Source organism: Topomyia yanbarensis, chromosome 1 (assembly GCF_030247195.1).
Source record: "Topomyia yanbarensis strain Yona2022 chromosome 1, ASM3024719v1, whole genome shotgun sequence".
In the NCBI taxonomy this organism is placed as follows: Eukaryota; Metazoa; Arthropoda; class Insecta; order Diptera; family Culicidae; genus Topomyia; species Topomyia yanbarensis.
The window spans coordinates 205379592-205392496 of record NC_080670.1 but is presented as its reverse complement, the minus strand read 5'-3'; the positions used below and the strand labels follow the sequence as shown (position 1 = coordinate 205392496).

The 12905-nt window shown below is 33.9% G+C and overlaps 1 protein-coding gene across 10 annotated transcripts in view; it reads right to left on the bottom strand.

Moving 5' to 3' along the window:
• The window catches only part of LOC131689131 (uncharacterized), a 194167-nt gene that overhangs the window by 22423 nt on the left and 158839 nt on the right, over positions 1–12905 (bottom strand). For all 10 annotated transcript variants that reach the window (XM_058974002.1, XM_058974012.1, XM_058973993.1 and 7 more), the window contains one exon: positions 32–490. In XM_058974002.1, the coding sequence (XP_058829985.1) occupies positions 32–86 (55 nt within the window). In that variant the 5' untranslated portion in view covers positions 87–490. The remainder of the gene's footprint in view (positions 1–31; positions 491–12905) is intronic.

Genomic DNA, 12905 nt, shown 5'->3' with positions numbered 1-12905 from the left:
CGAGACGGAGAAAAAGTTAGATTGAACCTACCTACGAGTACGTTGATTCCGACTAGAAGCACTGCTATAAATCCTCGGAGACTCATGTCTCTTAGCCTCCCTCGGATTGTCCCCACCGCCGCCGCTTTGGGCCACCTCTTTTCTCAGAAGCTACGCTAATCTGTCGTGTTTGTGTACGTTGTTGTCTTGTTGCTACCAAGTTCTTCTTCAAACCTGATCCAGTCGGGCGGTGGCAGCGTTTTTTTATTTTTACTCACTATCACGCTCGTTTGTGTGTTCACATCCGAAAGTGTTTCTTTCTGGTTCGCTTCTTTTCACCTGAACTCGGCGACGGCATTCGGTTCGACCCTGCGGCACGATTAGATTGAAATTTGTCCTGATTTTAACACCTTGTCCTGGCCTGGGGAGGGGTGCTATTTGCTGGACGTTTGTCCCGTTGGCCAAGTAAAGCAATCAAAGCAGGCAATGACGAGTACGACGACGAAGATTTCTGGGAAATAGAAAATAGAGATGGAAAATGAGATTAGATGGGCGGACAGCACTGGGCGAGATAGAGAAACCCAAGCAACATTTTTCCCAAAGGCTACTGCGTTCTCCCGCAGTGTTCGGTACGAGAAATGTAACGCGACAGGCGAAATTAGTGTGATAAATCAATTTCACTTCATCTTCAATCCTTCTCTTTCGCTCTTTCTATTACGTAAAGGCATCACATTTTCACACATACACAGTTGGGGCTGGTTTTGACTTCAACTAGAAAAGGGGGGTTTTGATTTCAATGAAGATTTATCATTCTGGTTGGGCGCTGGCGAAAATGTTTATTTGTTGACAAGCTAATAAATTTAAATCTGTGTCGAACGCGAAGAGAAATTAGCTGGTTTTTGCTACGAGGGGTGAAAATATAGCTATGAGTCAGCTGTTTTGATCGGGTTTCAATTCTGTAAATTAATTAGCTTTTACACGCAAACAAAATTGTTCGCATTCATATGATTTTCTACCAACGATAGAGGATGGTAGAGGATGATTCTGAAAATCTGAAATTGTGAACGAATTTAAACTTACGTGTACACCTTTACGGTGGTTAGGGTTTTTTGCACATATTTTTTTAGGCTTTACTTACGGGACATCATTGAGTGGCCATTATTCAACATATTCCGAGTTATTACTTGATGAATTAATTTCATTTCAAGTAACGTACGTTAAATGCGGTACAGGACTGTACTCTGAGCTAATGAATAACGATACACTTTTCTCATAATAATATTATTGAAGTTGTGCGATGTAAATGATCCATGCATATATGCAAAGTTAAATGATGCGTGATCCAGTACATGGAACAAAATGATGAATAAGACTTTTGTGGCCGTTTATGCCAGATTAAATATTTTTTTGATTTATTTTTCCACTTATATCGTTATTTTTTTAACTTTTTCATTTCTTCTATTTCATTATTTCTCTTCCTTTTCCTGTGGTTTCTTTACTTTTTCGTTTTAAATCTTTCATCTATTTTATCAACGACTGTGACTGAAGTTCACAAAACAAAAAGAAATTTTTTTCCGCCACTAAAAAAAGCGTGTTGCGGGCGTTACTAAAGAGAAATTCAACATAATTATAAAACATGATCTTTGGTCATGGTCCCGTTTTCGTGACGGAAAAAACGTGATTGTTCCAGATTTCATGGCACTTTATTCATGATTTTTGTAACAGTTTTTTTCGTGTACGGAAGGCGCGTGTTGTTTTGTTCCATTTTTCTATTTCTATTAATATTTTCTTTTTTGTTTGGCCTATTTTTATCGCATTGTATTTATTTTTTAAAATGATTTTTTTATTTTTTCAATTTTTTATTGCATTCATTTAAATTATTTGATTTTTACTATTTGTTTACTAGCATTTCTTTTCAAATTTCTTCTTTTTTCGTTTAAATTTCTATTCGTCTCCCCTGGGCTTGGGTGATGAGCCTAATGGGCGCGTACTCTTGCTTGGTCGATATGAGTGGGAGATTCGAGCGAGTGCTGGTTCATTGACCTCTGAATCTCACGACTAATAATCATTCGATCGAGTGTTTTGGCGGGCGGCTGATATGGATGTTTCTTCTTTCAAATGGGGGAACATGCTGGTTCGGTTGTTCGGGGACTCATTTGATCTTGAGCATAGTGATCGAGTCATTCGATTCGGATCGATGGACTGTCATCTATAAGAGATGATCAGACTGAAGGTGGGTGTTTTTATCTCTTAAATCGCTCTGTCGCTCTGACTCGTGAAGATGGCGAGTAACACTCGTTTATAACGAATCGGATTCGCTGGTTTCAGAAACAGAGATGACAATCTCTTATGGATGGAACCTTCTCTTAAACATACTGTTTGGCCACTAGTTAATGCTCGATCAACTAATAAACTGAAACACGTAGTTTTTGAAGAAATCCAATCCACGTGAACCACATCACCAAACACCTAAAAGTAGTTTAGATGCATGTAATATCTGTTTCTTTGTCGCTTTCGCAGGTTGATGGGATTGACGGTATTGTAAACATCATCAAGCCACAATAGATTCAATAGAGTTATCTAAATATAAGGACCTTCGCTTTTTTTTAGTTTCTATTTGCACCAAGTTCTACTACTAGAGGTTAATTAGTTCTCATGTTAATAATCCACCAATCATTATGACTACTCAGAATTTTTATTTATATCAGAAGTCCGCTTCAAGATGTTTATTACAATACGCCTCGATAGTGGTGTATCGAGGAGGCCGGGAGCGCTGATATGAACCTTTTTTCTGTTCTTTACCTTTCCTCTATTTACCCGCTCATAATCAACAATAAACCAGTAACAAATAGATAATTGAGAAAGGATGTGCTATGTGTGGTGGTTGGCTATTCAAGTATTAGTAGTGTTTGAAGTACTAATGTATATCTTTCATGTGATGATCATAACTTCAGCTGTATCTATCTAATCTATTACGTCTCTCATGTATTTGTAAATGCGGAAAAATCTGTTGAATCAGTAAAATTAGCCAAATTGGTAATAGTAAAATCTATGAAATTTTTAAAATCGGTAACTTGGAATATTGGTAAAATTTGTAAAATCGGATTAATTTGTAAAAACGGTCAAATTTGAAAAATCAGTTAAATTTGTAAAATCGGTAAAAATATTAAAACGGGTAAATTTAAAATATCGGTAAAACTTGCAAATCAGTAATGTTTGTAAAATCGGTTGAATTTGTGAAATCAGTTGAATTTGTAAAATCGGTAAAATTTGTAAAATCGGTAAAATTGGTAAAATCGGTAAAATTGGTTAAATTTGTAAAATCCGGTCAATTTGTAAAATCGGTTAAATTTGTAAAATCGGTAAAATTTGATTGAATTTTATAAATCGGTGAAATTTGTAAAATAGGTTAAATTTGTAAAATCGGTTAAAATGTTAAAACGAGTAAATTTAAAATATCGGTAAAATTTGCAAATCGGTAATATTTGTAAAATCGGTTAAAATCAGTAAAATTTTTAAAATCAGTAAAATTTTTAAAATCAGTAAAATTTTTAAAATCAGTAAAATTTTTAAAATCAGTAAAATTAGCAAAATCGGTAAAATTTGCAAAATCGGTAAAATTTGCAAAATCGGTAAAATTTGTAAAATCAGTAAAATATGTAAAATCGGTAAAATTTGTAAAATCGGTAACATTTGTAAAATCGGTAAAATTTGTAAAATCGGTAAAATTTGTAAATCGGTAAAATTTGTAAAATCTGTAAAATCGGTGAAATTTGCAAAATTGATTAAATTTTTTAAATCGGTAAAATTTGTAAAATAGGTTAAATTTGTAAAATCGGTTAAAATGTTAAAACGAGTAAATTTAAAATATCGGTAAAATTTGCAAATCGGTAAAATTTGTAAAATCGGTAAAAATCGGTAAAATTTTTAAAATCGGTCAAAATTTGGTTCGGTTGAATTTCTAAAATCGGTTAAATTTGTAAAATCGGTTAAATTTGTAAAATCGGTTAAATTTGTAAAATCGGTTAAATTTGTTAAATCGGTAAGATTTGCAAAATTGATTAAATTTTTTAAATCGGTATAATTTGTAAAATAGGTTAAATTTGTAAAATCGGTTAAAATGTTAAAACGAGTACATTTAAAATATCGGTAAAATTTGCAAATCGGTAATATTTGTAAAATCGGTAAAAAATTTAAAATCGGTCAAAATTTGGTTCGGTTGAATTTGTAAAATCGGTAAAATTTGTAAAATCAGTAAAATTTGTAAAATAAGTAAAATTTGTAAAATCAGTAAAATTTTTAAAATCAGTAAAATTTTTAAAATCAGAAAAAATTTAAAATCGGGAAATTTGTAAAATCGGTTAAATTTGAAAAATCGGTGAAAATGTTGAAGCGGGTAAATTTAAAATATCGGTAAATTAATAAGTAATATTAATAAGTAAAAGTTGTAAAATTTGTAAAATCGGTAAAATTTGTAAAATCGGTAAAATTTGTAAAAACGATAAAATTTACAAAATCGGTAAAATTTTTAAAATCGGTAGAATTGGTAAAATCGGTAAAATTTGTAAAATCGGTAAAAATTGTAAAATCGGTAAAATTTGTATAATTGGTAAAATTTGTAAAATCGGTAAAATTTGTAAAATCGGTTAAATTTGCAAAATCGGTAAAATTTGTAAAATTGGTTAAATTTTTTAAATGGGTAAAATTTGTAAAATCGGTTAAATTTGTAAAATCGGTTAAATTTGTAAACTGGTAAAATGTTTAAAATCGGTTAAATTTGTGAAATCGGTAAAAATGATAAAAGGGGTAAATTTAAAATATCGGTAATATTTGTAAAATCGGTTAAAATCGGTAAAATTTCTAAAATCGGTAAAAATTTGTAAAATCGGTAAAATTTGTAAAATCGGTTAAATTTGTGAAATCGATCAAATTTGTGAAATCGGTTATATTTGTAAAGTCGGTTAAATTTGTGAAATGGTTTAAATTTGTAAAATCGGTTAAATTTGTGAAATCGGTTAAATTTGTAAAGTCGGTTAAATTTGTAAAATCAGTTAAATTTGCAAAATCAGTTAAAATTGGCAAAAATGTTAAAACGGGTAAATTTAAAATATCGGTAAAATTTGTAAATCGGTAAAATTTGTAAAATCGGTTAAATTTGTGAAATCGGTCAAATTTGTGAAATCGGTTAAATTTGTAAAATCGGTAAAATTTGAAAAATCTGTTAAATTTGAAAAATCGGTTAAATTTGTAAAATCGGTTCAATTTGTTGTAATCTGTAAAGTTTATAAATTCGGTTTTATTTGTGAAATCGGTTAAATTTGTAAAATCGGTGAAATTCTTTAAATTTGTAAAATCGATGAAATCTGTAAAGTCAGCAAAATTTGGAATTCGGTTAAATTTATAAAATCGGTATAATTTGTAAAATCGTAATTTATAATATCGCTACCGGCTTCCCTGAATCTAATGAAACTTTGTTTTTTCTTCTCTAAAATAATCTAGACTGTCAACTATTCTTCAAAATCCATGAAAAGTTTGTGAGACATTGAAATAGATAAAACTTAAAAGCGGAAAAAAGGAAATTCAACACTAAAAAGTGAAGTTTGGAAAAAATAATAATTTTTTAAAGCAGCAGATTTAGAAGTTTTGGACAAATTAAAATCATATTGGACTTTGTACTGTTGATTTCTGACTTTTAGCTTTGGATTTTGCACTGTGGACTTTTGATATTTGGTCTACTCATTTTCTTATTTACTGCTCTGCTCATTCTCCTATACCCTTATTTACTCATGTACTTGATTGTTTATTTGCTCATTTGCTTCATTAGTTTTGCTCATTAGCTCATTCGTTCATTTACTCAACTGCACATCTACTCTGTTCATTTGCTCTGCTCATTCTCTCATTTGCTTCTTTTACTCATTTGCTCAGTTTTCCCGATGATTATTTGTTAATTTGCTTTACTCATTTGTTCAATTGCTTCTTCGCTCATTTGCTCATTTGTTCCCGCTGATTTGCTCTTTTGCTTCATTTGCCCGGCTCATTAATACGAATATTTCTTATAATTCAGTTGAATAGTAGATGATACAAATCATTGGAAGATGTAATTTCAAAATTCGATATGTTGTTGACATCCGGTAGAAAATAATTGACTCTTCAATATGGATACTTAAAATTTAAAAAAAACGGCGACGGTGATTCAGTTGCAAGTGAGGACTATTTCGCACCCTTGCGGGTCTGGATTCAATCCAATATTTGCACTATTTTTAATTCCAAGATGGTGACTTCCAGTGATACAATATTCCCTCTAAGCAGTAGATGACGAAAATCGATGTCTGACACCATATTAAAACCCGGTGGTTTCTAGTTGGGCATAGACATCTTAGCTTGACCGGCAGTCGCCATTTTCGTTTCTAAAATGGAAATTAGGCATACATTTTTGTCATCTATTCGTTAAACCTTTTTCCAGATTGTTCGATTTATAGATAATTTCGCTAAACCAGAATTCGCCATCGTGACTTAAAACTTACATTTTCTATAAATTTGTTCTTTCTCTCATTTGCCTTTTTATTACTCATTTGTTTCTTTGTTCATTTACTTATTTACTCAATTGCTCATCTGCTCAATTGCACTGGTTCATTTACCAATTACCTCACTTCCCATTATTTATTTTCATTTCTCATTTTTCAATTTCATTTTTCAAATCATGATTTTAGCACAGTCTTATAATCATAAGCCAACACCGCGGTTTGACGGAAGAAGGGGTCACGTTCCAGGGTTACGAAGTACCAAAAAAGGGGGCATTTTCGATAAAGTGTTTCATGTTCTCACTGGAAATAAAAATTTTAACATCGTAAATTGAACTCCGCACACGCTGTAAAATAAAAATTGAAATCATCCGTTTTTACGGTGGGTATCATAAAAACGAATGATTTCCATTATTTTCGTTCAACAAGTTCGCCACCTAACACCCCCACTAAGCAGATTTTTTCAACAAACTTTTACACAATTACGATTAAATCACATTGACTGGAGTCCGAAACTGCCAGGTGCACCCAGTACCGGGAAAAAGTGCGAAACAATAAGACACTCTGACGTAATCTCCTCGCCACCTTCGATCCGATTCTTTAGTCCGACCATTAGGCAAATTTCTCCAAACTTGCCGAGGTCGCCTGTTTAAGATAAAGACGACTCAGGAAACTTTGCATCGTGGCGGCATCGAAGGAGGCGGCGACGACGGGTGACGTACAATCAGGGTCACCACAGCTCATCTTTCGTCTCTGGAGGGGGTGACCCGATCGTCTATTCGTACTCACCATCTAAAACGGGAATGCCAGCAGCCATTGCTGATGCTTGAAAGAACTTTTCTCTGACTTTTCCTGTCACGCTCTGCCGGTTGATGATGACGCTTGACAATCGCCCCTTTTGGTGGTAGGTAGGGTGATGCTGAACATAAAGTTTTTCCACCTTTTTCTTCGTCTGCTTCTTTCGTTTGTGTGTTGTGTCTTGTTTACTGCGCCCAGGGTCTCTCCATAACAAGATATGAACTTCATCGAGTAAATGGATATCATTCGGGTTTCTCGGTCTCCATCTCTCTGTGTTGTTGGCCCCGGAAAGTTAACTTTCTCCATTAAACTTGTAAATGAGGAAAATGTTTTGCTGCTCAGCAGAGTCCCCCCCCAACTCCTCATGTAGATTGACTGTGGACAGTAATTTTTTTTCTCTTCTCAGATTATAGTGCCGATGTTGTTGTTGTTGTTTTTCTATGTTGGTCCAAGTAGGCCACCCAAACCGCAAAAACAACAGCCTCGAAAGAGGTACGGGAGGGTGGGATGCGGCGGACACGGCTATCCCAGGTTCATTCCTAATAGATAAAGTGACTCTTGGTGACAACAATGAGAAAAGCCCTTTTGGGGCCAAGTTTTTAAGTACTCTCATCACGGTGAATGTTCTAATCTTTTTGTTCGGTTTCAGTGACTCGGTAATATCTTTTTGGGGTTAAATTGATAGGGTGGGAGAGCAGACAAGGGCTCACTATGGTTATCTATAGCCTTAAAGCTTTTTGTTGTGCTTGGGGAGGAATTTTAGGCGTTATTTTCTGGGACATTAATTCAATTAGTTTTGATGTCGGCGAGCAGTGTCCCATTGTAAAACATCCTTAGTTCGGTGAGTTGGTAATATGTAATTTGGGACGCTTTATTTCTTTTAACTTTCAAATGCCCGGGGAAACGAACAGCCCATGAGCGTGAGCTTGTGCGACCACTCTTGGCTGCTACTCCGTTATCGATCTGAACTAGCTAAGGTTGCACAGGGAATCAGTAGATAGTTATGCTTGGGAATAGCGAACCATCTTTCAATGTGTCCAACTCCTTGTAATGTGTTTTATTGATCAATACCGGCGCCGGCCAGGCCCGAAGGTAGACCGCGGAAGGAAAGGGAAGGAATGTTAGTCCGATACTTGCTTTTGCTAGAGGCCGTATATACTACTGCGCACTCCACAAGTTCACGGGAGGAGGATATTTTTGTTAGTAAGAGTATAGAAGTTGGATCTACTTCTTCTTTACCGACGCCAGAGAAGTGACTTCACTATCTGGACTAGATATCGATCCACCAAACTCATGGACCGGGGACTAACGGCTTTACTTCCCTTCCGAAGGAAGACGAGGCCACAGATTTTTTCACCTCCGAAAAATCTCAACGAGCTCGGCTGGAATTTAACCCAGACCAACTGGAATGAGTGGCGGTCACGCTTACCACTCAACCACCGGCACCGTTTGAGCAAAGGAGCAAATAAGTAGATGAGAAATTTAGCAAAAGAGCAAAACAGTGGGAACAAATGACATGAAAGGAATAAATGAGCAGATGAGAAATTGCGCAAATGAGAAAACGAATAAATAAACAAAAATTTACAAAAGAACAAATCAGAGAGAACAAAGGACTAGATAAGAAAAGAGGAAAAAAGCAAATGAGAAAATGAACAGATGAGAGCAAAATCACAAATTAGCAAATGGGCATAGAAGCAATTAAGCAAATGAGTAAATAAGCAAATGAGCGGATGGGAAATTAAGCAAATGAGCGAATGCGAATTTTACCAAAAGTACAAAACAGTGGGAACAATAGGAAGAAAAGGAACAAACGAGCAAGTAAATAGAGCCAATGAGCAGACGAGCAATTGCGCAAATGGGGAAAAAGAGCCAAAGAACAAATGAGCAGATAAGCAAAGAAGGAATGTAGCAAATGAGCGGAGTAAATGCGTAGATGAGCAATTACACAAGAGAAAATCAACAAATGAGCGAATTAGTAAATACGCAAATTAGCAAAGGAACAAATGAGCAATTGAGTAAATAAGGATATGAGCAAAGAAACAAATGAGAAGATGAGCAAAGAAGCAATTGATCAAAAGAGTAAATCGACGGGAACAAATGATCAGATGAGCAAAGAATCAAATGAGTAAAAAGGTAAATGAGAGAATGAACTAATGAGCATATGAGTAAGTGAACAAATGAGCAAATAATCAACGGAACAGAGAATATGAGCAGATTGAAATGAGTAAATGAGCAATTAAGCAAATGATAAAATGTGCAAAGCAAATGAGCAACGGAACAAATGAGGAGCAGAGAAAATTAGCAAAAGAGCAAATCAACAGGAACAAACGAATAAGTGAACGGATGAGCAATGGAGCAGTTGGCGAATGAGAATCAGCGGAGCAAGTCAACAAATATGAGAAAATGAACGGAAATGAACAAATGGGCAATTAAACGAACGAGCAGAGCTAATGTAGAGGGAGAAAATGAGCAAAGGAACAAATGAGCAGATGAGTATTCTAGCAAAAGACCAAAACAGTGGGAACAAATGACTAAAGAAATAGAGCATATGAGCAATTGGGCAAACGAGAACAGGAACAAAAGAATAAGTAAGAAAACGAGCAAAGAAATAAATGAGCAAATGAGCAAAGAAGCAAATGAGCAGATGAGCGCAGCAATGGCACAGATTTGCGATTGTCCAAATGAGAAAATGAGCAAATGAGAAAATAAACAATAAAATAATCAAATTGGAAAAAGAGTAAATCAGCGGGAACAAATCAGAGGAAATGAACAAACGAGTAAATATGCACACAAACAGAGCAGATGGACAATTAAGCAAATGAGTAAATGAGCAGAGCTAAATAAGTGGGTACAAATGACATGAAAGGAATAAATAAGCAAATGAGCAATTGCGCAAACAAGAAAATGAGTAAATAAAAAAAATAACAGAAGAGCAAATCAAAGAGAACAAATCTAGAGAAAATTTTCAATAGGACGTAACTAACATTAAGAGCCTCTTTTTGTTTACTTTCTCTTTCGTTTATTACGACGTCATTACAACACTTTGCACTAATTTTCCAGTACATATCGAAAGCCGACGGGTTTTACTAGAATATTATGCAAAGAGTAGAGTAGTAAATGTTGAAATGGCCGAGTAATGAACAGAAGAGAAAGTCCCCAAAGAGAATCTCTCATTGTTACTTACGTCCTATTGAAAATTTTCTCTAGAAATGATCAGATAAGAAAAGAGCAAAAAGGCAAATGAACAAATGAGTAAATGAGAGGCAAATAACAAATGAGCAAATAAGCAAATGAGCAGATGAGAAATTAAGTGAATGGGTGAATGAGGAATTAAGCAAAGTAAATGAGTAAAACAAGCATATGAGCAAATAATCAGAACCAATAAAACGAATGAGCAAATAAGCAGAAGGGCAAAACAGTGGAGACAAATGGGTAAATGAGAGAATCAGCAAAGCAAACAAGCAAATGATTTAATAAACAAATCAGAGAATGAGCAAAGCAGATGAGCAACGGAACAATTGAGCAAATAAGAAATTGGCAAATGAGCGGAAATGAACAAATGAGTAGATGAGCAACTGAGCAGAGTAATTGAGCAAATGAGTAAGTGACGGTACAAATGAGCATAGATGCAATTAAGCAAATGAGAGAATGAGCCGAGTAAATGAGCAACTGGGTCAATGGGCAGAGAAGCAAATGAGTGGATAAGTAAATGAGACAATTGAAAAAATGACTAAATAGGCAAATGAAAGAATGAGCTGATCGTATGAGCAAATGAGCAGAGCAAATACTCAGATGAGCGATTGCGCACATGAGAAAATGAGCAAATGAATAAAAAAGAAAATTAGCAAAGAAAGAAATGAGTAGATGTGGAGATGAACAAATAAGCAATTGAAAGAATGAGTAATTAATCAAATGAGAGTAAGCAGAGCAAATCAACAAATGAACAGAGCAAATGGGGTACATAAGCAAATGAGGAAAAGTGGAAATCAGAGGAAACAACTGAGCCAATGTGTAAAGGAACAAGTGAGCAAAGAAGCAACTGAGTAAATAAGCAAATAAGAGAATGAGCAGAGCAGATGAGCAATTGGATAAATGAGCAGAGCAAATGAAGCAAATGAGCGGGAATGAGCAGATAAGTAATTGGGCAAAAGTGTAAATCAGCAGAGTGAATGAGTGGAAATGACCAAATAAGATATTGAAAGAAATTTGAATTCAAAATTGAAAATTTAAAAAAATAAGATGTCCTCAGTCCAAAGTAGAATATTTAAATTCCAACGTTCAAAGTTAAAAGTCCAAAAAACTAACATCAAATTCCCAATATTAAAAGTTCACAGTGCAAAATCCAAAGCTAAAAGCCAGAAATCAACAGTACAAAGTCCAATATGATTTTAAGTTGTCCAAAACCTACTAAATGTACTGCTTTAAAAAAATATATTTTTTTCCAAACTTCACTTTTTAGTGTTGAATTTCTTTTCTGGTGTTTTTTAAGTTTTATCTATTTTCTCATGTCCCACAAATTTTTCATAGATTTTGAAGAATCATTGACAGTCTAGATTATTTTAGAGAAGAAAAAACAAAGTTTCATTAGATTCAGAGAAGCCGGTAGCGATATTACAAATTATAGCGATTTTACCGATTTAAAAATTTAACCGAATTCCAAATTTTGCCGACTTTTCAGATTTTATCGATTTTACAAATTTAAAGAATTTTACAAATCTTACCGATTTTACAAATCTTACGGATTTTATAAACCTTACCGATTTTACAAATCTTGCCGATTTTATAAATCTTACCGATTCTACAATTCTCACGGATTTTACAAATTTAGCTGATTCCTAAATTAAGCCTATTTTACAAATTTAAACGATTTCACAAATTAAACCTGGAGGTGGGCGTAGCGTAGTTGGTAAATCGATTGCCCTGTACGCAGCGCACCTGGGTTCGAGTCCCGACCCCGCACATAGGGTTAGAAATTTTTCATAAGAGATTTTTCTAACCCGAAGAGGCGAATGACCTTAAGCTTAAAACCTCTGTAATCGAAAAAAAATAAACCGAATTTATAAACTTGACAGATTTCAACAAATTGTACCGATTTTACAAATTTAATCGATTTCACAAATATTAATCGATTTTAAAATTTTTACCGATTTACAAATTTTACCGATATTTTAAATTTACCCGCTTTAACATTTTCACCTATTTTACAAATTTAACCAATTTTACAAATTTTACTGATTTTACAAATTTTACCGATTTTACAAATTTAACTGATTTTACAAATTTTACCGATTTAAATTCAACCGATTTTACAAATTTTACCGATTTAACAAATTTTACCGATTTTACAAATTTTACCGATTTTACAAATTGTGCCGATTTTACAAATTTTACCGATTTTACAAATTTTACCAATTTTACAAATTTAACCGATTTTACAAATTTTACTGATTTAACAAATTTTACCGATTTAACAAATTTTACCGATTTTACAAATTTTACCGATTTTACAAATTTAACCAATTTTACAAATTTAGCCGATTTCACAAATTTGACCGATTTTACAAATTTTAGCGATTTCACTAATTTAACCGAGTTTACAAATTTTTC